Below are 25,626 nucleotides of genomic sequence, written 5' to 3'. Positions count from 1 at the left end.
TAATCCTACGTCAAAAAACGACATCTTCATTATTTATTCTTTGAATGAAACAATTTATACGTTATTATCTTTCGGAAAAAAAATGAAATTTACCTATAGAAATGATCCTGTGGAGCACAGTATTTCGTAATTTCATATTTTTAATATTTTAATATAAATCTTACGTAATAGCACACCGAACACTTGTCACTGAATATGTTTCGTATGTCGCGGTGGCGCCCCGATGTATCAACGAAAGATGTTCACTAGTGTCTGTTTTGACGTTCGCCCAAGCGAACGCTGTTCTCGCAAATAGCAAAAGATTGTGGCCGATTATTTCGTGTCCAATATTGTTAACTCAATACTGCATGTATTGTTGGTACTGCTAGCGCGTCTGAATCGACTTGTGCCACTCCAGATGGGATTGGATGTGAAACTTTGCTGTAGATTGTGTTTAGCGGATTCCGCCAGCGAGAATGCAACTCAGATCGATGTGCAACAGCAGCGGGAAGTGGGCGAACTGGTGGAAGAATTATACGCTTTAAATGTATGTAGTTGAAATACGCAGACTGAATGGTCGACCGGTTTAATATAGCTGCAAGTTTTAAAATCGTCACAGGTTGGCGTATCGGACCGGGGTTCCAGGTTTGTCTGCGTGCCGTGTTACAGGAATGCTGCTAACTTGAAAAAGTATCTTGACCAACATCGCACAAAGGCGAAACTTGTTTCGGTGAATCAATCAATACTAGTGGCACAGGTCGAAGCCTACCTGGAGAAACAATTGGATGAGACAGGTATATTTTTTCGTTATTGTAATGCCGGAATGACGATGGTTGAGGATGTTTTTCTCTATGATTAACCTTCTAAAATGGTGGTGAGTCGGGACACAAACCTATATATTCATCGAAATTCAATGTTCGAATTCGAAAAAATGGTCATACAATACGAAAAATTGGCGACTCTTCAGGTACATTGCTAATCGTTCGAGATTTGCTATTGGTGGTTGATGGATGATCGGGGCGAATCGATTGTTTCTAGATCGTTCCAAGTCCAATAAGATTGAGTTCCGTAGTAACGTACTGGAATAGCATTTTATCCAAAAATACTAGATTTCGATGAGAGAAATGATTTTGTTCACAACTTTTTACCAAGAAACTAGATTTCGTCCTTACATTCTCGTGCATCTCGTTTGCTAAACAGCGTTCCATATTTCAATCGGATTCCAAACGAACATCGTCCTCTTTTGATCTTCGATCCACCTCGAACGTTGCTTTATCGTGAGCAGATATTACCCACACCTTTCTTCACCGTCCCCAAATTTTATCTGCCAAATGCAGCGTCCGTTTATATGCGTCTCGTACTGCTCCCACTTCGTTCATTCGACCAGCGAGCCAGACGTCTACGCCCCAAACTGTTCCAGGCAAGAAGTTTCTGAGCCCTCCGTCTATACTGACACATGTGGCAAATATCTCATCGGCATGTTTTCTCCTATCGCACAGAGCCGCAATTGTCTCCTTGACAGATCGGAAAATGCGTTCTCAGATGCCGCATTGTAGTGGCACTACCCATTTACCCATTTAGCAAACTCGTTCTCCAACTACTTTAACAACACCTCCGAATGTCTACAATGTTTTCCCACAATTGTCCATCGCCGTGCTTCGAAGCAGTGACGTTCCTCGAGAGATCCTTTTATGCCCTCCATTGGTGCTACATCGGCGTGCAGTATGAAGATTCGTGCCTCTCCTTCTCGACAGAGTTCACTTGAGCCAGCAACGCTTCCTCATGCTGGTGCAGAAAATCGAGATTGGTGAACCAGGAGCCATTACTGTCGAACGGAGGACTTTGTCCCCACTTCTTTAGAACATCTGATGCTTTCATCTTTGTCGGAACCCAGCGCCAATAAGGTAAGCTCCAATTCCTCTCGATGATGAGCTCGTTGTTCCGTCGGAAGCGAAAATGTATCCTGGTCCGTGGTCCTGAGTTGCCTAGGATTCTCTCGTTGCCGGCTCTCTTGTCCCGACAAAAGTGGATCGTTTGAGCAGCTTCCTCCTCTCCCATCCACCGAAGGATTTCATGTGAATTATGATCTTATTTCACATTCTGGTTTTTTACGTATTGAACCGAGGTCGGAAAGCAGACATTGTAGACATTCAGAGAGTCTGCTTTAATTGCTCGGAAGAGAAAGCGCAGTGTTTGCCTGTCAACCTCGATAACCCGCGAATTCAGGAACACATATTCAACTTTGCAGCGGTATCCCAAAACCAGACGGTTTTTTCCGGGCTTGTAAGAAGTTAGGACCACGATAAATGGCAGTTATCAAGTCATGCAGGGATCAGTTCCGGAATGCTCCTTTGGAGTAGCTAGGTAAGTGTATCTCTTTCGTTGGTAGTCCACTATCTGTGTACGCTTTCGGAGGACCTTTCCAGATTTTGCTTCGATTGCTTCAATCGTTTGACAACCATCGAACTGATCCGTCGATCTTCCACAAGAGGCCGATTTCAAAGCGATTCGTTGTGCCTTGTAGAATACTCCTCATTTGTCTTCTTGACAGCCACAACCGGGACAACCGAGCATAGTGCGATTCAGACAAATCGTTAAAAATTTCGTTATTGACGATGTCGTTGAAACCCATAAGTTCTCTGCGTTACCCTGCGAACACTTTCTTTACTCCGCGGGATATGTTGGCCGCGGAACATCCGCGATACCTAGATGATTTATTAACTCATTCTCGATCAGCGTAACCGACGCAAGTTCGTCCAAACCTAGCGTGGTGACTGGTTCCGAAATAGTGCCGTACTGGAATCATTCGGAAGAAGGTTGCGTTCGCTAATCGGATGTGCGTACTCGTCCGGATGACGTCCAGCTAACTCCTTCCGAGTGGAGTGAAGGGTTATGTATTCTGCTAGCAATCTCCGACGTTACAATGATTCTTGAACTTGAATGAAGCGTTTCCGTAGTCATTCGAGCAGATGTAACACAGTTTCTACTCCATTACGAGAGCCACTCGTTAACCATAGGCCATCAAATAGGAGTTGAACAGCAAAGTGGCTTCCATAATAAAGCGAGAAACTTTGGTATCCCACGTCATTTACCGCGCCGAATAAGGAAGATTGTGATGCGTTCAAGAATGCTTCATCGCATTTCGTAAAACCGGTCGCGCATTAGTTCTCGCGGTATTTTCTCATGTAACTGTCTCGAAGTGACATTTGGTGTTGTTGAGCGTCGTGCACAAATTACGTAACCCAAGAAGGGGGAGGGAGAGGCGACTCGAAGTTACGTTACTTGATGTGGGGGGAGGGGGGTTGCCGTGATTGTTACGTCACAATCACCGAACCACTCAGGGAATAAGTGATAGACGCACTAGGACTTTTGCATATCCCCCCACGAAAGTATGACTTCATAAAATTTAATATAATCCTTCATAAAATTTCTTACCTTTTTTGAATTCAGCAGACCAAATTTAGTTAGACATAAGAATGCCCTTTCCAAGAATCCGCAGTCTTCGCTGAATTAGTATACTGCATTGACACAGTAAGTGCTTCGAAATTACAGAAACGATAATTATCATCTGTCAGTTTTCCGATATTTTAAGATGATACCTGCTCGGACAGTGTCCGGTCAATAGACCGGTTAATGTACTGAAATCTGCCTCATTCAAGCTGAGTAGCTGCGTGTTATTTTGTTACAAGGTGTAGTGAATAATTTTGATTGTCTTGGTGTTGATAGAGCCCTCCAGCTGGCTTCAATAATCGATTTTTCTCAGGTTTTCAGTTCTAATCTAATGCATGATGTAGATAATCCACAAAATGAATCAGGTCCGACGAATTTAGTTGAAGACTCAAATCTTGCTAAGAGAACGGCTTTTTCGATAACTTCGTTAGTAGCAGCTAGTTGCTTCAAGGATAGAATACATTCCCAAACTAACTTTGACTGACACGTGTATACTTTTAATGCATTAAAAGCTGCTTGGCTGTCTGAGAAGATACATATATTGATATATAGCTTGTATTTCTCTTGTGAACTGTAGGCCAATTGAATTGACATTACGATTCCTGGTCCAGTGATCCCAGCTTCTGTAGATTTACCAATTTCAGACCCATCGGTATAAAACACGAGTGATCTTGGACGAGCTTTAGGACCAACTTCGCTGCGATTCAATTAAATCACTTTGAATCACACTCACACTGAAGTTAGTCTTTGTTTTCTTCCAAACATCATTAATGCTTATTATAGTGTTCAGTTGAAAATCTTTCAGGATTTTTTGTCTAGTTTACGGCCGCCACACTAGCAAAGCTAGGTCACCTTGGTCATGCTGAAGCGATTCAGTACAATGGTCCACGTTGCTGTTCGTTCCGGAAGATACTGTTGTTCGAACGTATTTTCTCATGGACTCAATTTTAAAAGGGTGTGCGAGCTGCCTGAATTCGAGGTTATTCGGTATCAAGGAATAATCAGGCCAGTAATCATAATTAATTTGGATGGACGACCAGACGAGAACATTCGTTTCAAAAAGGTCATAGATATGGTCGGGGTTCTGCCAAAGCGAACCAAGTGCCAAAAACTTTATTTTGAGATATTTCAGTTTGAAGTTTGGGCTCCCACAAATTGACTGTGCCTGATCAAATCTATCATTTTATCGCTCACGTGTTACAAACAGGGTGTCAAACAAAATACTCCCTTTCATGCTGTAAGCACACATCTTCGCCAATTTCTAATTCAGAACCTACATGAAAATGAAAAAATTGTAAGGGGTTGTATCTAGAACACGAACGCATATTTTCGACGTAGAACTACGCAATTACATTATGCAATCCACTTATTTACCCCTTCGAATATTATTTTAGAATGCATCGAAATGTTCTTGTTCATGTTCTTCGTTACAAATAAATTCGATGAAAGTCCTTTCACGTTTTATATGATGCCTAGGACTACCAAAATATGTGAACGGAAGAATTGGCAAACGATCATTGTATTTTACATTTCCCCTTAAAATCATTGCACATCTCATATTTACGTAGTTCTCGAACCGTGAAAGTTAATTCACCTCTAGTATCTGAAATGACGATTTTCCCAGGCTTCTCAGTTTAAAAGTTCGTTTTAGGTTTGCACAACGACAAGCGAGTATAAAAGTACTCAACACCCCCGACTTGAATGTATTCACAAAGCGGATTCCCCCAGGTACATCGATTTTGAAGTCTGTGTTGGGGAAACCGTGAATCGGGCCAATCAAAACTTGGCAGTTAGGGCGTTTAAATAACGCTTGACATTTTACAGTTATTCAATTGATTGTGATAGACGCGTAGAAATATTTCCTATCAATTGATGCAAACATCTTTCCGATCTGTTAAGAAATGTTCGAGTTATAAGCATTCGAAATACGGGTAGGGTTAGGAAGTTCTTCCAGTTTTCATGAATTTGAACCTGTACGAACTATTTGGTCCGGTCTCGGTGTAAGATAAGAAACTGTTTTATTGGCTTTCTTCGATACAATAACTTGACCGAAGCTTGAGTAAATACTTTTAGAATAGCTGTTTAATTGCAACTGAGAGTGATCTGGCTTCTGTATATTGTATATATATATAGGATGTCCACGATCTAACTACTGATCAAAAGGCTATCGACGGTCATTCGTGTGATCGTTCGGTTAACTGATAAGAGAGGCAAGATAAATTAAGCTAGCTATTTTAGTACCACAATAGAGTGGGTCAACTTCATTTGGTTACATAATTTGTTTCTTAACAGAACCGTTTAGATATTAGCGAATTGTGATGTATAGCATATCAAACAAATCTTAGAGAATTTCCGATTCGATTGATATGCAAATCATGAGAATTCGTTCACAGTGAAAATAGTTATTAACTTTAACTTTATTTCATGAAAATGTGACCTGTTTTCTGATTTGGCACCCTTCCTGAAAGACGTAGTTCTACGTCAAAAAACTAAGTTTCGTTGCTGCCATACACGCTAAACTTCGTTCTCTTTGCAGCCAGAACGGACCAAGTACATGCTAACTATTAACATAATATCATTACACAACACATTAGTATTTTGTAACGGCTCTGGACTAATTTCATGAATGGTATATATATTGACTCACTTTTACTGTTTTTGATAAAATAATATTTTAATAAACGAAAATAAATTGATTTAAGAATGCATTACACTTGGTGTGGTTGAATGCAATTTTGGAAAATGCACACCATCCTTTTAACACGCTTCTACACTTCATGGCAGCCCTTTTGCTGTCTTAAGGTCCATTTATACGTTGCTAGTAGCTGACTTCACAATGAGCAGCTACTGACCCGGTGAACTCGCTTGACAAATGGTTGACTCGCCTTGTCCGTTCACACAATGTGAGCTGCTGGCAAGAAACTAGATACTACGGCACGGGTTTACCAGAGATGCCAGACGATTTTTCAAATGTTCATCAAATAGTCAGAAACAGCAATCAGGTCCGAATTTGTCAGATGAGGAAAATGAAAATGATAGTAGATTTGCAGAAGGAACAAATACGCCTCGAAAACTAAAATAATGAAGGAAAATCTACTTTTTTATATCGATTATGTATTCTGTTTCTTAGAACAATACTTTTTTTTGCAAGTTGTGAGTGAATTCTGAATGAAAATTGTGCCCGATAATGATTTTATATTCAGATTCCCAATAAAGTTATCTCAAAAAGAAAACGTATTAGTTTTCCAATAATTTTCAAATCTATAAATATCTTCGCACATTTTCAAATATCTTAAAAATAGAGACATGTCAAGACAATGTAAAGATTTGGCATCCCTGATTCGAGCGCTAAATTCTGTTTTTGACGTTTTGAGGGATGCGAGTGCGAGTAAATTCAAAAAACTTTGAAGTAGCTCGCACGCCGAATCACACATGACACTAACTGGAATGATGTGTTCACACGGTGTGAGTAGCTGCACTGCAGTAACTGACTAGATCGACTCGTATGCTTACTCGCACCGTCTGAACCCGGCTTTACTTACCAGATCCCGACGACATCTGATTCCAGGAGCTGTCCGAAACAGAAAAATGTGGACCCCACCAGTGGTAATCCAACTTGGATATCGTCGTTTGGTTGTTCTGTTCGTTTTTCGCGTTATTCGTATCTTGTGTTTTTCTTCCCGCGTCATAAATTGGACGCTTCGCTTAGTGTGTGATGAGCAAGAAGAAGAGGCAGGCTCGAACCCTGCAAAAAACGAACGCATTGCCAGGGGCAATAAAATTTCGAGGCAAGCGTCATCTAATGATGCACGCGATGTTGGTGCAGTGAACAGCGCTCGCACTCTGAGAGAGAGGAGCCAGCTCGCGTTTGTTGTGATCACCCTTATGTCAGCGCGAACCAGTCACGGTGAACCAAGGGGGAGTATTGTACTCTGTAGAAAATTTTAACATGACATTTATTTTCAAGACATTTTATGTTGAAAATGATTCTGACGTTGGACTACGTCTTTAATTCTATACTAGGATATGAATTCAAAGTTTCGAAATCGAGAGAATCACATTGGAGGAACTTGATTTTGAGCGTTAAAACCTCTTTGTCTGATAAACGAAATGGTATGATAATCGCTTCATTCAAAAAATAAAATGTCTACGCGTTTTATGCTTGTTACTTATTGATCCAAAAACTTGTTTCAATAGCTTAAAATTGCTTTGAAAGCAATCTATTGATTTTCTTCATTGGTGGGAATTTTCTAACGATAGTACTGGTTTCTCTGGACCATAGAGTTAAGGAGGTAAATTTCAGAAATGTGTATAGAAAAAGTGGTCAAAGTAATATGGATTTCCATTGAGTTAGGGATAGACCTGTGCGCCGGCCATATTATCGGCTGTGACGGCGGCGGTCTACGCACCATTTTTGTAATGCGGCGGCGACGGTGTATAACAATGCCATATAGTTTAAAAATATTTTTTTCAAGAATTTTCAATTGGTTTCAAAAAGGTTGTGTTATTAAACGTTATATGCAACTAGAATAGCAAATGCATGAAAAATAGAATAGAAAATATCGAAAAATCGTCATCGGCGTGACAAAATTGACTCGGCGGTGCGCCGGTCCAAAATATCTGATCGCGGCAGCGTATGAAAAAGGATCAGCGGCGGCGGCGCACAGGTCTATTACAAAAGTATTGGATTTGAACTAAAAGACATGTTGGTATTTTAAATATATATAACAATATTTTATTTATCAATCGTTTTAATTAAGCATACTTCGGCTATCATATTTACGCTTCCGGTTTTTTTTCGAACTATTGGAACATGTTTTAAATTTTACAAATCTCTTAATTATTTTATGTTTTAAATTATGACAATTCGAAACCCTCAAAGGCAAAGTTTTCAAACTTTTTTGAAGGGTAAAAATATCTTTTTTCGTTAGTTGAGAATGACTTCCAAAGTAATGGTTGATTATTTTTTCCATACAAATAAAAAAATAAAAAACGGTGCGTGTAACAAACACGAATGGCTTTTGACGTGCTGTAGCTAGAAGACTTGAGTATTTTCCATACTTTTTGTCGAAAGGAACTGCCGAGACACACTGGTTCAAACAATTTGAGCAAGTATTACTTGTTCTACTAATACTGCCCAAAATATAACCGGAAACGTGGTACACTGCATTGGCTTCGGAATTTTTTCTGGATCTTAAATACAGTTCAGCTACAGCAGATATATCCATATTTGATAGATCGGGAACATCGGGCTGGTCAGCATCGTCAAAACCATTCGCAGTATTGGAAAGTGAACGTTCACCAGGTTTTTGAGTATTTAAATACTCCATGAAACCTGTGAGGTATTTTTGGTCATCCATCTCATAACATGATTTTTTTATTGGCTGCATATGTTGCGAGATGGCGATAGTACGTAAATGGTTTTTGAACTGCAATGGCGTTGGGCGTCGCTGTTTTGTCCTAACTACTCCAAAAAGGCTTTCGAGGTAGTCTTGAGTTAGAACGGATGTGCACACTTCACTATATCCCTCTTCTATGAGAGTATTTTGGAGCCTCAAAATAGCCGCTGTAGCCATGGTTGATTGCCACGGCTTCCAGTAGCCTTCGAGACCGACCTGCAATTTGAGTATTACAGTATACTGCTAATGGACGTAGAACTTCCACGTTTACCTTCCGCAAAAAAAATTAAATCCTCGGTCAATTTGTCCCATAATTTTTTGAAGTGGTTTATTAGACAAGATTTTTATCAATTGATAAAAAAAATTAATCCTAGTATATTGTTTCCATTGCTCGCAATCAAATACATTATTGTAAGCGACCATTAATGTTTCTCAACACCTTAACTTTTTCAATAGAACAAATGGATCTAGGTTGTGATGTATAATTTTTTTATGGAAGGTAACATGTAACAGTCATACGTCAACGTCAGTATGCCTTTAGTTATTATTATTATTTTAACTGAATTACCTTCAAACCGGTTACAAGTTTAATCATCATATTAAGATGATAAATATCTGCTGCATATTTAACTTTGTTGCTCGGATTCAGAAATGTATCTGTTGATCTGGACGTTGTTAGGTCATACCATCTTGACAAATCCTCCAGGAAAGCTGCAGTCGTTTTGAGTTCAACATTCTCTGACTGATCCGCGATTATATGCATAGCTGCTGCAACAGTATGGTTACAATATTTGGTCGAATTGCTAACCTTCATCTTATCAACATTTGAGATTTTGAGCAATTCGAAGTCAACTTTCTCAGGCTTCAACCGATAAACCATTTTTGTTGCCTGGTCGGCCTCTTCTGTGACTAAAACACGTAAATGTTCCCTTGATACGATATTGGAGGAAAGATTTCTTAAATCAGTATACCATTTTTTTTTTTTATCTTCGCTTATTTTTCGTCGGCCTATTTCCGCCACTTTAGTGCCAATCACCGACATCAGGGAGGCGACTCCACCTGTTCCTACCTATCAGACTCAACAACTCATGAGCCGGGCCAACTTCTTTTACTTCCGCTCCGAAGGAAGACGTAACCAGAGATTTTTCGCCTCAGAAAATCCCAACGACGCCAGCTGGGATTGAACCCAGGCCGATCGGATTGTGAGGCTGTTACGCTAACCATACAACCACTGGCGCCGTCGATCAGTATACCATGATGGAACTTTAAAAAACTGATTTGATATAAAACCATTGACGATGCTTTTAAAAAGGTGTACAGGATCCGGGATAAATTCCAAAAAGCGATCTTTATCAACAGGATGCACTGTAGTCCAGTTGTTCAGTGCGGTTTCTTTCTTAGTGCTTAATCCATAACTTTGCCACATGGCCTTGTTACTTGATCCGCAATCAGAAGTAACGAATCGAACTTTTAGGCCGAACGATTCAACGTTGATAATAATCCTGTCTACAGCTTCCTTCAACAAGCTGCCTGGAATTGTATTCCCTACAAATTCATAAGAGATCACTTGTTTCCACCTTGAATGCATGCCAACAATCATGAAAACAAGACCATGCGTCGCAAGCTTATCACTGGGTGGCATTGTAGTCATTCCGAAATGCTTCTGATTGTTTGGACAGAATTTATTCGCCTCATCTAGACTCATTTCGTCTAAAACAATGCCACAATCAAGTTCTTTCGAGCTCATCATAGCTACCTTCAACTTCAGGATGTCCAATACTTCATGTAGAAATCCTATTGCAAATTAGAGAATTATACAAAATGTAGTGGTAACGTTGTCTGTAACTTGATAAAAAATGTAAATCAGGGGTTTTCATATAATTCGCTTTTTATTGTACTTGAAGTGTTTCATATAAAAAAGAACTATGATATGATTCACGTTGTCACACGATTCGAAAGAAATCTGAAACAGGGTATTTCCTTCGGAGATTCGGGACTAAATCAAGTCAGATCAAATTAAATGGTGACCATGCTATATCATCAAGAACACACTAGGCATATTCAAGAGATCACAAAGAATTTCCTGTCCGTTTCATCAATTTTTATTGAAAAATTTTCTAGACATATTTTCGGAGCTCGAAATTCAAAAAAAAAACAAACCTCATTAGGAACGATATTAATACCCCTAATTTGTTTCAATAATTAAAATACCATATACACTATTGTGTATAAACGAAGTAGATATCACAGAATTCTATGTAATTTTATCTACAGTTAACCCTTTCATTACGGCAGTGTGCTTCGCCGAAGTGCTACTTTTGTACGGGGCACTGCGCCGAAAGTATGCACATCGCGCTGGTGTGATCGAAGAGCAGTATGAATTTCATGTCGTCTAAAGACAACGCTCGTACACACAGCTCGTCGCGCGGATGTCGTCTATAGACGACACTCGTACACACAGGACGTCGCGCGGATGTCGTCTATAGACGACGCTCGTAACGAAAGGGTTAAGCATGCAGATCATTGAATGGAAAAATATAAATAAACAAATCTGGGTCGCTTTGTTACAGGAATAACTCATAGGATAAGAGCATTTCGACTTATTTGTATCTTGGTTAACTTACCAGGTAACACATCACAAAGTATAATATAGAAAAAAATTATCGGGATATTATAAAGATAAATAATTTTGATATCTCAGTATCATACCTGTGAATTTAATTGTCTGTGTTATTATTACATTACAAAATATTATTCGTGAAAAACAATAATGCATACACATGCAATACTAACGTTATAGTTCAAAGTGTTCTCTTCTGGTTTCTACGCATGTATCGATCATAAATCGCTGATTAACAGTTATGCCAATTATTGACTCCTAAGCTCTAAATAAACTGATTTCAGTTAGGGATAGTTGGAGGAAGAGAGACGAGTAACATCAAAAATTTTTAAAAAATAAATACGATTCTCATTTCAGTATTTTTGAATGCGAACTGATGACCCAGATTTTTTATTTTAATTTTTACCACACTCCATGTATGGGCATAATTTCATATAATTGTGATAATCATCATACCAAAAGAATACAGTGATTTAAGGTGAAAGTTAACGGAATTCACAAATAACAGTCCTGGCAGTTTGGGCCTAATCATTTCGAATTTTTGAAAGCACAAATCTCAAAAAATACAAGGGAATCGTGTGTGAAATTCTAATTCATGGTGTTACGGACGGAAATCCCAAATCAAGGCCGGTCTTAGAATTTGTTTACGATAATAGGATAGACAAATAGGGATCAGGTAGAACACATGGCAGGGATAACTAGAATGACGCAGGCAAAAGAGTCTGGTACCAGACAAATGAGAAAAGGCAACTCTCATTTGTCTGGTACCAGACACTCTCACGCGCCAATAGGTAGAGAAATCTTCACAAAAACAAAGGGTCTAAAATGTTTAGTCACCAGATAGGACCTTAAATATGTTGACGACAACTCATACAAAAGATTGTTTTTGTTGTTCAGGCAGCTTATCGTTATGCGTGGCGAGGGTAGAATTAAGAACTAGGAATAAGTTTTGTATAAAAATCCGAGATAGCACAAGAATAAACTCACTCTCAATTCGCCCGAAGTGGAAGCTTCTTTATTTGTGAATTTCACCAGAGGAGCCGAATCAGGTGACTCTAAATAGGGTTCATTCCCTATTTAATACATGGTTTTCTGCGTTACAGCATCATGAAATTGTTAATTTGCAGATTGCTCTCGAGCATTTTGATATCGGTGCTCTCAAAAATTCAAATTGGCAGTACTGTCAATTTGAGGATTCCGTGATCTTACAGCAACCAAAAACCATTTGCAAAAAAACGTATAGATCTTACCGCTGTCAAAATGTATTTCTTGAATCCTTCGCACTAACGTACGGACACTAGGTAGTGCTACATACGGCAGTTTAAGCAACTGTTCGTATCCAGCCCCGCAAGCAAACCGCATCCGTAATCCTTCCGTAATGGTTTCATTAGACCACTCTTTCACCTGTTTCACCTTCCCTGTTACTTTGGAGATCTGATCCGGTCGAAATTTCCCTTTTAGTACTTCTTCGGTATCAACTGCTTCCTCCAAAGCACGAAACTTGGCTTTCCATGACAACGCTTCTTTCTTCCACTTGATTGCAAGTCCTTTCCAATTCTTCGCATATCTGATGAAAAATTTCATAAGTGCGTTATGCAGGACATTGATTTTTTAAATATTAATAATGTTTTTAATATATTCCGTTACCGACTTTTCTAGACAGTGCTTCAAAAAATTACCATATTTTTTTAAACACCGTCTAAGGGATCGGTAACGGAAAGATTAATCACCTGTTACTGATCGATCGCTTCCTGACTCTTTTGGTTTTGTGGACGAGACTAATCGGTTCACCTTCACTACCAATCAATTCGATTGAACCTTCAGTTGTACTACTGCCTTGATTAGCGACTTGCATGGCACATTTCAAATTTGCATATGAATGGTCCACCAGCGATGGGCAGGAGTATAACGGCAAGGACGTCGAAAGACTGATAGGATAATTGTCATCGCCATCCGAATCCCGATCGATGTCTATTAAAAATGCAGACACAGTTGGTACGGCATCCGTTTTTCTCAACCTATTATTATTTCCATCGTGTACAAAAGCACTTTCCTCAAAATGCACCTGTAAGAAATCAATGTTGGCACATTTCATTGGCGGATTAACGCTTACTCTATGTATTCTACATACGCTGCATATTCGCATTGCTTCAGATAGTATCCAGTCGTCCCCCACATTGCAAAAATCGATCCACTGAGCTTGCAGCAATAAATCAACCGGGAATCGGTGAAATGATATGTTGGGGTGAGATTTCTTGCTCCTGCCACATTTCCTCACTTGACATTTCATCTTCGCTGTACCGAATTAAATGTCGGATCACAAAAGGCAAACACTAATCGAAACTGTCCGATTACGATCACGAAAAACCAAATCGCGGATTAAATAGCACAAATTATCTCACAAACAAAGTTTCACGTCAAGTTTGAACAATTTTTCTGAAAATAAACGACAACAAACCGAATGACAAACGGAGCTGCTAACTTGATTGAAATTGTCCGATTAGAATTTTTATGATGAAAACCCGTAAGAAGAATAAGAAGAAAACAAACTATCTGTCAAATCAGCTGGCTCCTCTCTCTCAGCTCGCACTGAACCGAGTCTTCGCGAGTGTGACACCGCATCGAACAACAGCGAAGTAGGCGATTTCGGCGCGTCTGTCGAAAATATAAACGCCGTTACTAAGGCAACAACCAAAATCAAGCTCCCCCGCTGGTGGTGAAGGCGGTCGCTCTTGACAAACTCATCAGCGAATTCGCATCGATGGGTGTTACAGCAGAGTACAAGCTGTGTGGCATAATTCAGTCTTTTTCCAAGCAGTTAACATTATTTTTTTCCGTCATCATAAGGGCTTCTTTGGTGCCTTTGGTGCCATCAATGCATTAAACTGACGTTATGGCGAAGCATGCGTTAATCTTGTGCGTCTAAAAATTATTTGAGGAATACCAAGCATCTTGAATGTCTTACTGGAATGTTATAAGTTATTTGGGTTTGCGTGCCAGTCGCAAAACTGCCTTCAACTAGGATTGCATTTGCGCTAATATTGGTCATAATGAAGCATTGCTACTGTTTTCGAGGTTGTTATAAACAAAAAGTGTTTATTTCGCTTGTTTAGTCACCAAGAAAGTAAATGTCGTCCTGGAAATTTGTATGTGATTAGGTTTCGCTTGCCAGTAGCGAAACTTCCTCCACTAAGGGTGACAGCTGCGCTTCTCTCGAGCATGAGAAAGTAATGCAACTTTTTTCGAGGCCAGTAATAATACCAGAAGCGTTTCTTTTTAGAATAGCGCAATATGATGATTGTATTCCTAGTAGTTTCAAGCCACCAATGTATGGCTCTGTATGCATGCTATGGCGAACGTTTGTTTGGCGCTTAGTTTACGTTTTACGAACGATGCCTAGAGGTGCGATTCCTTTGAGGCAATACTAAATAACATGTAGCATGATATTTGATACTTGCAATTGTTGTCATTGTTGTTGTTTTCATGCGGTGCCAAAGATATATTGATGTAGTTATGAGATGTGGGATAATGGTGCTGGTTCAACATGTATATTAGGCTGTCAAAAAAGTTCTGCGGTATTTTTTTTGAATTTTCATTTGTTCATAAAATTAGTTACAATCATCTGTTTTAAGTCAAATATGCGCCGTTTTGTTCGATGACTTGTTCCCAGCGAGATGCCAACTTCATAATACCCCTGTTATAGAAGCTCGCTTCCTTATTGGCAAAAAACTCGTATAGCCAATTTTCACAGGCCTCTTTTGTGGCTAACTTCTGACTACCTAGCTCGTTCGCCATGGACAAAAACAGGTGGTAGTCACTTGGTGCAAGGTCCGGACTATACGGCGGATGCAAAAGAACCTCCCATCCGAGCTCCCGGAGCTTCTGGCGCGTCACCAAAGAAGTGTGTGGCCTGGAGTTGTCCTGATGGAAGACCTCTGTTTATCAAAGATGGCCTCTTCTTCATGAGTGCTACCTTCAAGCGGTCCAGTTGTTGGCAGTACAGGTCCTAATTGAGCGTTTGGCCATAGGGAAGCAGCTCATAATAGATTATTCCTTGACAATCCCACCAAACACACAGCAGAACCTGCCGTTAATGATGGCTTGGCCACCGTCTGAGCCGCTTCAGCGGGCTTCGATCACGACCGTTTGCGCTTCACGTTGTCGTAAGTGACCCACCAGTCACCGCCAGTCGCCAGTCACCATCCGCTTCAGAAACGGGTCGATTTTGTTGCGATTCAACAGCGATTCACATGCGTCGATACGGTCAAAGATGTTTTTTTGCGTCAACGTGTGTGTCACCCATACATCGAGCTTCTTTGTGAATCCAAGCTTCTTCAAATGGTTAATAACGGTTTGATGACTTAAATCGTGGCTTCTCCTTCTCCGGAGCGGGATGTTTCGGAAAACTGAATAATCATTCCGGGTTGATGGTTAAAATTGAACTGCCGTGTATTCTTTGCTTACCAACTAGCTTAAATAATAACCTAAATTATCGTTGACCCGAACTCAAGCCACCATCGGTGTTTGGGAAACAACCAGATGGTTCTTTATGGTAACCATGTGTTAGCCAATGCGGAAGACGAATCGCTGTTTGTACGCAAAGCGTACATGTGGCGAGAGACAGAAAAATAAACAAGGAAAAGTGTCGAATAGCAATAATATTTTATGACCCAGTGAGGAATGAGTGTGAAGCAATAATTTGCGTCTGGGTCGTTTGGAAACAATGTTTTTAACATTGCTTTCTAGGCAATATCGTTTTTGGGTTATTGAAAAATAATGCATGATGAAGATGCATAGGGATGCTATACTTATCCCCAGTTCTTGGCCGATGCTACGGCTGCTACTATGCCGGTCTTTCTCGGCTAATTCAGCGATTTTGTCGCAATTTTCGACGACAGGCCTTCCGGAGCGTGGCGCATCTTCGACGACCTCTACACCAGAACGAAAACGTTGAAACCATCGTTGTGCGGTGGAAATGGAAACTGTATCGGGTCCATAAACTGCACAAATTTGATTGGCAGCTTGAGATGCATTTTTGCCTTTGTCATAGTAGTACTGTAAAATATGTCGGATTTTCTCTTTATTTTGCTCCATATTTGCGACACTATAACTCACGAACGACTTAACGAAACAAAACACTGTCAAGGACTATATTACAGCGCGCAAAAATACCTTTCCAACAAGCTATAGTATGGCTCAATACAATGAATACAACTAGAACTACGCGCTTACAACGACACCTCGCGAAAATACCGCAGGACTTTTTTGACAGCCTAATATAATCGACTGTAGCCGAGTCTATATCAATTGCGAATAAGGCCATCGGAATAACGTTCGAGGTAAATTTTCAATGCATTGACATGAAATAAATTGCGACATACGATCAGCTAGTGTATTGTTTTGCGAGGGCAAGAATGAATCATCAATCAATTATCGTCAACTGATTCTACTATGAATAAAACATTTCAGAAATTATTCTATTGAGCAGTTGTTTCTAAAATTTCACAGCATTATAGAATAATATCCGAAGGTATAAATAAGCGACATATATAAAATAACAGCGTAGTTCACCGTCAACAATGCGGTCGTATCTTGGACACAACCTCCTATAATTTTTTACAGTCTGCTACACAGAATTTTTGTTTTGGAGCTGTTGTGAATTGTCCGAATGACATTGTTATTTTACAATTGATAGATTATTATTTTCTGCATCCAGTGGTGTAACTCTTTTTTTTTAAAGGCGATTAGTTCGTTTTGTCAGTACCCCGACCATATTTGCGAATTATTATTTTAACCAATTGAATCTTGATGCAATATTCGTTGCTCCAGGACGCAGTGTTTTCAACCAAGTAAAACGTCGGATGGCTCCTTTTTCCCGGTAGTTAGCAGGTTCAATACTTCCTCATGATCTCACTTGGATGAAAAACTCAAAAGGTACCCGGACTTTCAAACGAAACATTTTGAGTATGCAGGGAATCGCTAGTTGATTTGTAGAATAACCTAGTGATCGGTAGATATCCCGTCAAAGCAGAATACATTAAGTACGCAAACTCCGAAATCGATGAAACGGAATCAGTGGTTTGCTCGTCACGTGAGGACATTCCAGTACATTTTGCAAGTAGTAAAATGTAATGACAGGAACTGCTGCGTTGAACCAAGTAGTATTTACTTTTGCGCAAATCAACATCAACTTATACCAGCCCATGTTCCTCTCAGCTACACGCCAGAGGTTTTGAATGCACCAATCCCAATAGATGTGACCATTATTTTTCCGTCTCTGTTTGTTCTAAATTGTATGAAATTTTCGATAGTTCTTTACTTGCATATAAGGAATCTCCGTATGAACATTTGATTGCGATCTGGGCAGATGTCTAATTGTATACGTTGATATTTTCATTACTTAAAGCTAAAGTATGCGAGACGAGCTTACGCGCTCTTTTATGTACATAAAATTCGTGCTCCTCACTCGATCTGGAAAGAGTTGCACACAGCTCACAATGACTGTTGACATGCAAGACTGGATAGCACAAAGCACACTGTCTCTTTTACGTGCTGTGCGAGATCTCAGAAAGTCTGCTTTTACGGTCGATTTCCGCTAGAGGTTTCGGCTAGTATGTAAGGTCCAGTTTGACATTTGCCTCGCACGCTTCGTCGACCATTCTTGATACGAAGTTTGTGAACGTTCGCGACGCAACATCTTGTTTATTCCTCTTGTATTGGACTCACTTGTGTTTGTTATGATGCCAGAAATTTAGTCTTCGTTGGTTCCAATTTCCTCAAACGCATAAGTTGGCTCTGAAGTCGAACTACGGTCTACGGACTAAGGCCGACCGTAGAGTTGGTGTAGTTTTTGAATAACATTTCGGATGGGTTCGATCGCATTGTGAAAAATTTCAAACGCTTATTGCTCAGTTATTCCATGATGGATTGATGAGATTTTCGCGTCAGTCGATTTCGGCACTGCGTCATCTTGGCGGGTTGGGCCGTCTCGATTCCCTATCCTCGTTAAACAGGAACTTCGTCCCCCTTACATTGACATCAGAATAAATTTCGAAAAACGAAAACGAGAAAATAAATTCATAATAGAAAATTTGAGGCATTTATACTCAAAATGAAAGGGATGTAGGTGACATCATCGATTTCTCTACATCGACTCTCTCTTTTGGTCTAAACCAGCCGTATGACACCCGCCATGTTTTTGGTGCCAACATCTCACACGTCAGAAGTATTTGTTTTCTTCAAAACAGCGATCCGCGTTGACGGCAGCGAGCTTCGTTTACTAGTTTAGGGGAGCGTCAAAGAACAGCTGATTTTCAGTCGGAGTGATCGTTTTCAAAATTAAAATTATGAATGAAAATTAGCTTTTCCAAATTAGTATTCTGTTTAAAATTAAAAACATTTTTGTTTGCAGGTGGGGAAAAAGTCTCATACGAAAATTGTTTATGAAGACAACTTTATATTATAGAGAAAAAAATCAGCAACAATGTTGGAATTGTATGACCATATGGATGAATGAAAGTCAGAAATACGTGTTTCTAATAATTAAATAACATAATGTGAAAATTTTCATTCAAATTTTAAAATTTGAAAACCGGCTTCGTGTCTTCTAATCTGGTAGATTTTACACTAACGATTTTGGGACCCAAATTATGGCTCTAGCTTGAAGTCGCCACCAGACGTCGACGTCATCGCGAATTACCAATTTACCACCATCTGACATATCGTGATGTCGATGATGAACTTTCACAGCAGAGGAATAGTGAGATAGGCGGTGACGATAGGTAGAGTGAGATAGCGATAATCGTGTCATACACCTGGTCTAAACATAGCTGCAAACACACTCCCAGTTGTATTTGACAATGTGGAATATAGGTCAGAAGCTCATCTATTGGACCCTATAGCAAACTCAAATTGGAATGTTTTTGCATTTGAGTTATTCACCCCTATTCTGTATTTCGATAGAATCGAAAGATTTAGAACGTCTTTATAAAATTCCGTTCTGTATTCCGTTCGAGTTTCAATAAAATTATAACTCGAACGAGATAATGGTTTCGAACGAAATGCAAATCTGACGGAATGCAGAATCGGGGTGATTATCTAAATAAAAAGGTGATGATGAGAAATCGATCAAATCACTTACACCCTTTTCCTTCTGAGCCCCTCACATGATGTTTTCCCGCGCTACAATATTTCTAGCCTACTACACTTTTTCCAAGTGATTGTTCCTGTTGCAGTAGTTTACTGCAGCGATCTATTCCGGTCACGAGCAAATATATGTAAGTTGGGGGCATTTTAGTATTGCATGTAATGTGAGTGATACGAATAATTTTAACAAATAAAACATAAATTTGAAACTTAAACGTTGGCTGCTTCGTGAAATTTCATATCAATGACCGACCAGGCATTGTAGAACGTTTAGCACAAGTACAGGTCGGACTCGATTATATATAGTCGACCATTTTTTTCAACAGTTATTTTCAAATCCTGTACATAATCGAATCTCAAGAAAACAATTTTTTTCATTAATGTATGAATGTCAAAATAGAAAAATATCTTTTTTGTGATTCGATTATGTATTGGATTCGAAAATTAACGTTGAAAGTGAAATTGCGAATATATATAATCGAGACCGACTTGTATAAGTGTAAAATTGTAGATGCTAGCGGATATGTTAAGAATGTCTTGGAATATGAAACGATTCATTTCAATTTTCATTGATAAAAACCAATGTGTGTTCTGCTTGAGAACGGATCATCCGATTCAAGCTGTCTGTTTTGTTGTATTCATCTTCACCCAAGAAAAGTTCATGCGGCGAGATAAAATGGAAAAGTGAAGGAATATTCGAAAATGTGATTTCCCATATGTTGTCATATGACCTTCATATCGTATTAGGTACGTAGGTACGTAACCCGATTGTAATTCGAATCGAGGCAAACAGCATCGTGTTCCGTTGGGTTTGAAGCGAAAATGGAAGTGAGTTGAATAAGCACTCTCAGAAAGTAAAAATTATAAGAGAAAATTACCTTTTCCATTTCAAATATGTTTTCTCTATAATAAAGTAACATGTTCTTTTGTGGTGAGAAAAAATTATAATTATGTTCGATAACGATAATTATCATACATTACATTGGTGAGTTTTTTTTTTGACGTAGAACTACGTCTTTCATTGAGGGTGCCAAATCAGAAAACAGGTCACGTTTTTTATGAAATAAAGTTAACGTTAATATCTATTTTTGCCGTGAGCGGATTCTGGCGATTTACATACCAAATGAATCGGATATTCCCTAAGATTTATTTGATATGCTATACATCACAATCCCATAGTCTGTATTTGGTTTAAATTGATGAAAATCGGAAGCATTCCCATTTCCTCATACATTTGTTCTGTCCATTTGTGTGCTTTCCCAAACAGAACTGTCAATAACGTGCAACTTATCAACGAGCAACGAAGGAGAAATCGTAAGATGTAAGGTCTCCGTGAACAAAGAAAAAGAAGAAGAACGAGGGGGAATATTTGCCTAGAGTATGAACAGTGGATCTTGCTGAGGCAAACTTCATCATTCTTTGTGTGGACATCGACTGGACAACATCGTGGCTGGACGAGCTGGACGACGAGGGATCGAGTGCCTTTCTCAAGGCAATGAGGGTGGAGGTGTAGTGCAGGAGTAGGGTAAAGTTTACCAAGGGCCTTTCTCAAGGCTAGAGACAAATGAACCGAAGAAGTTTGAAGTCTCTATAATGCAAAACCTGACCTGACCTGGCAAACTTCATTCTTCGTGAGGACACCGACTGGACAACACCGTTGCTGGGCGAGCTGGACGGCGAGGCAATGGGCGCAATGGGCGCAAGGCAATGGGCGTGGAGGATTAATATGAGGAAAGAGTGGAGTTTTCCAAGGGCCTTTGAAGGCTAGAGACGAATGAACTGAAGAAGTTTAATTCAACAAGGAAAGGAAGGAAAGGCAAACTTTCAGTATCGTTCTAGATGCGAAACAATGAACATCGATTGTTCTTCCTTGTTTTTCGCCATTACATGTCTTCGTTTCGGACTGAGCTGTGGACGCGACCAAATTACTCACTCGCCGATGTCTCTAGCATTGCAATCATTGCATCAAACTTACGCCATTGCATTAATGTTCTGAATTACCCAATTGTGTGGGGAATCATCAAGCTAGGCTATCGTCAGCTCACCAAGAAAAAAAAAGTTCTGGAATTTTGTCAGTGATTTGGTTTCGCATGACGGTAGGAAAACTTTCCACAAAGACTGGCAACATTTACAGAAAGGGTATCTGTTGAGAAGAGCGCAAAACAGAGATAACTGTGTGTATATTTAGTTGCTTCAAGCCATCGATATATGGATATTTGTGTGCGTACGTGCGTGATTCATAACCCGTACGCAGGTATGGGCAAAATCGCATCGAAATTCGTTCAACAACACTCACTCATCAGATAAAACTCACCCTTCTATTCTCGTTTATGCCACACTTTATTTGAGACAGAAAACATTCACCTATCATCTTCGCAAAGTTCATTCCCGATTTGATCTATTTCCAGAGAATTTTGCATTCCCTCATTTGCCTCTCGGAATGGCGTTAGATGGTGATAGAATCAAATTGGAAACTTTTGCTTGCGTCAGCGAGTGTCTCTGTAAAATCATTCGTTTTTCACTCAAATAGCAATCATTGAGCCTCGATCGCGGCAGTCAAATATATATAATGCTGTTTTCCACTCTTTGTTTTGTTATGTTCACTCTCAGTCCCGATTGAAGATGGTCGGGGAGTGAAGAATGATTAATCGTGCAATCTCACGATTGCTTGCTGCATTCTTTTTGCCATGATTATTCCAAGCAGATACAAGAGTGATTTATAATTAGGTGTGAAGAAATGAGCGAATGAACTTTTCCATACTTGCCCGTATGTGAAAATAGTGCACATCATCGCTACGCTGAAACCCCATTTGTAATGATAAATATAAACAAGGAGGGGAGATAGCGGGAGGGAATTATTTACGCTAGGGTATTAGTAATGAATCTCTGTTGAGGCAAATGTCTCAGCCTTTTTCCAAGCAGTTAACATTGTTTGTTTTCTGTCATCATAAAGGCTTCGTTGGTACCTTTGACATTGCATCAATGCATTGAACTGACACTATGGTGAAGCAGGTGTTAAGTTTATGCACCAAAAAATTATTTGGGGAATACCAAGTTATTCAATAAGTTATAATAAGTCATTAATTATTTGGGTTCGCGTGCAGATGGTAGGAAGGTATTGTAATTAGAGAGACTTTAAACTCTGAGAGTTCATTCGTCTCTCCTCTACTTCGCGTGCAGATAGAATTTATTTCGCTTATTTAGTCACCAAGAAAGTAATTGTCGTTCTGGAATTTGTATGTGATTTGGTTTCGCTTGCTAGTAGCAAAACTTTCTCCACTAAGGATGACAGCTGCGCTTATCTCGAGTATGTATTGTTCTGCGAGAACAAGAATGAATCATCAAACAATTATCGTCGAATGATTCTACAATTAAAAAAACATTTCAGGGCGACCAAACTGGTAGAATGGTTATTTCAAAATTATCGTAGCATTATAAAATAATACCCGCAGTTATAAACAAGCGACTTTAATTAAACTACAGCGTAGTTCTACGTCAAGAATGCAGTCGTGTCTCGAACACAACCTCCTATATATTTTTATTTTATTCAAAAGTTGCAAATTACACATTTTTTGTAACAAAAAATAATTTTAGATAATCATTTATTCTGTACTAACCCGGCCTTGCCCAACTAACAACATACTCTCCCTACTCTTCTCATCTGAAGTGCTTGCTGACAACGCATCAACTTCAATTTTCGTTTCAGAGGATGACTTGCGTAGCGAGCCTCGAACCGGCTATCGACCGCCAAGCTCAACTCCTGCAGAGATGTTACTCACGCTGGAAGACTGCATGCGCTGTACCAGTTTCCGCGAAACGTTACAAAATCCCTATGAGCTGGGCCATCTAAGGCTTTCCGGTCCTATTTATCAGGAAGACACGGATAGTTTCGCCGAGTTTTGGCACCCCAATCTGTTGTATTGTACGGTTTGTAAGCACACTTTCGAGGATGCCGAAACTTTTGATGATCATAAGCCTACCTGCAAGTATCGTTGTGTATACTGCAAGCGAAAATATGCGCTACCGGAGAGCGCGAAGCAACATGTTTGCCCGGCTGGAGATAAGTACAAGAGAAGTAAGCGATTGCGGATGCTGAGTATAACGGATGAACCAAGAGCTAAACGCGCTAAAACAGTTGATCGTGATTCGCAGAGTGTACCACGAGCCGAAGCAGTAGAGGCAACTCCCGTGGTTTCCACATCTGCCAATTCATCAACATTCGAGGATAATCATGACAATGATAGTTTGAAACTTGTTCCCATGCCAACTTTATTACCCGCTCCAGCAGAAGCCCCGCACATCGAGGGTGAGGCTAGTCTGGATGCCGAACTTTCGAATCTCTTAGAGCGGTGGTATGGCCACACGGAAGATATCGAAGAGCTCAACCATCTAAACTTGGAAGCCGTTGAGGAAGTTGCGGATGAGAATGGTTCCATCACCAACGCAGATCTTCACGGTAGGATTATTGATATGACATACCAACAGAACGCGACTCCACGTAGGCCTGCTATATCGGTCAAACCAATGAGTCAGCTAATCGGAACCTCTGCTCCGCCTCCTCTAGCGGTATTTTCGTCCGCAATCCAAACTCCCAGCGACGTTATAGAAATTGATGATGATGATGATGTGGTGGTACAGAATTCGACTGCCGTTCCTCAAAGTGCTTCCTCTGTGACCAGACCCGACGGCCAAGCGCTTAGCCAAACCGATATACTGAACATCGTTAAGCATTTCCGCGGCATTGATGAGAACGAATCCTATCTTATTAAGGCCAAAATAAATGGGGCTCAAAAGTTAATCTGCATCAGTAAGCGAAAAGGCGAAGGAAATTCTCAATCTAGAAACGCATCCTCTATTGTAAATAATAATTCCGCACTTCAATCTGGAAGTAGGAAACCAACGCTCATAACTCCAGCGAGTAGGCAACAGCAGTTGGCAACTCACAGCACTCCTTCATCTCACATGAAAACAAAAATTGTGTCCGATAAAAATGGTACATCGGATTCCGGTGTTCCCCAGATTAAAATAGCGCACGTGCAGTCTCTGGGTCAGAATACACAGATGCTACAAAATCAAACAGGACCTCGACGAATACATAATGGAAAACAAACAGTATTTACACCACAATCGACTGTGAACCATCAGAAGACTACCGTACAAAACATAGCATCTCCATCCCCGGCTTCAATGAAGCGGCTACCAACCTTCCAGCAATCGACGGCTAACAATGCGACGACTCAACCGCGACGAATTATAGTGGGAAGTAATTCCATCAAGCTACTCAATGCATCGGATAAGACAAAGATCATCGATCCATTATTGCAACAAACAACCGGAGTCGTATCAAACTCGAGCACCACCACCACAACGACGTCAACACAGCAGCGTATCGTTGTGCAGAGGAAACAGGTGCAAACCATAATTCATTCTTCGGTACGCCGAACAACCGGAAGTAGCACCCAAGTAAGCAATGCGAGCTCTAACGAGTTACTGCGGACACATTTGCTCCAACAGCCTCGGATTGTTTATCCGGGCGCGAACAGAGCACCCCAGAATGGAAACAACGCGGCTACTGACTCCAGTAGGAAGTTTCAGCTGAATAACACAACCATAACTCGGATAGATTAACCTTGCGTAATTAGTAATCTACAGATTTAAGCAGAATCATTAGGAAAGTATTTTAATGGCATGTAAAAGTCATATTCTAAGGTACATTATTACCGGATTATTGTGGTAAAAAACATGAAGCGAAATTCATTTGTATCTAAAAAGGCACTATTGAATAAACGAGATGAATTTTTTCACCGACTGGATACTTCTTGCTTTTATTATTTTTACTCATGATTGTGTGCCGAAAGAATTTCCTAACTTTTCCGCAATCGAACTTAACGCGTGTATCTTAAATGTTATAGGGGAACTGGGGGTAAAACCGACATCCCCTGAGTTTAACTAGAAAACTCTGATTGACTATGTTTTGAACACTGTACATGTTAGGGGCTGTCCACATACCCCCTCCCTCTCCGTGGACAAGCG

At 40.0% G+C, this 25,626-nt stretch overlaps 2 protein-coding genes across 4 annotated transcripts; one reads left to right on the top strand and one right to left on the bottom strand.

Moving 5' to 3' along the window:
- The first annotated feature begins 239 nt into the window (after positions 1-239).
- LOC129771164 (uncharacterized) lies at positions 240-25,406 on the top strand. 2 transcript variants are annotated; one of them, XM_055774575.1, is made up of 3 exons: positions 240-526; positions 599-773; positions 23,300-25,406. In XM_055774575.1, the coding sequence occupies exons 1-3, from the start codon at positions 398-400 to the stop codon at positions 25,219-25,221; spliced, it is 2,226 nt and encodes a 741-aa protein (XP_055630550.1). In that variant the 5' UTR covers positions 240-397; the 3' UTR covers positions 25,222-25,406. The 2 variants fall into 2 exon arrangements, with proteins under 2 accessions (XP_055630550.1, XP_055630549.1); XM_055774574.1 differs by having other exon boundaries at positions 23,261-25,406.
- On the bottom strand, positions 9,314-13,887 carry LOC129771167 (uncharacterized). 2 transcript variants are annotated; one of them, XM_055774581.1, is made up of 4 exons: positions 13,580-13,887; positions 13,179-13,513; positions 12,699-13,015; positions 9,314-10,622 (listed from the first exon to the last, which is right to left on the bottom strand). In XM_055774581.1, exons 1-4 carry the CDS (start codon positions 13,736-13,738, stop codon positions 10,045-10,047), a joined length of 1,389 nt encoding a protein of 462 aa, XP_055630556.1. In that variant the 5' UTR covers positions 13,739-13,887; the 3' UTR covers positions 9,314-10,044. The 2 variants fall into 2 exon arrangements, with proteins under 2 accessions (XP_055630556.1, XP_055630555.1); XM_055774580.1 differs by having other exon boundaries at positions 13,179-13,887.
- Positions 25,407-25,626: the final 220 nt, after the last annotated feature.

Source organism: Toxorhynchites rutilus, chromosome 2 (genome assembly GCF_029784135.1).
Source record: "Toxorhynchites rutilus septentrionalis strain SRP chromosome 2, ASM2978413v1, whole genome shotgun sequence".
NCBI lineage: Eukaryota > Metazoa > Arthropoda > Insecta > Diptera > Culicidae > Toxorhynchites > Toxorhynchites rutilus.
The sequence above is the reverse complement of the archived record's forward strand: the minus strand, read 5'-3'. Positions and strand labels throughout refer to the sequence as shown.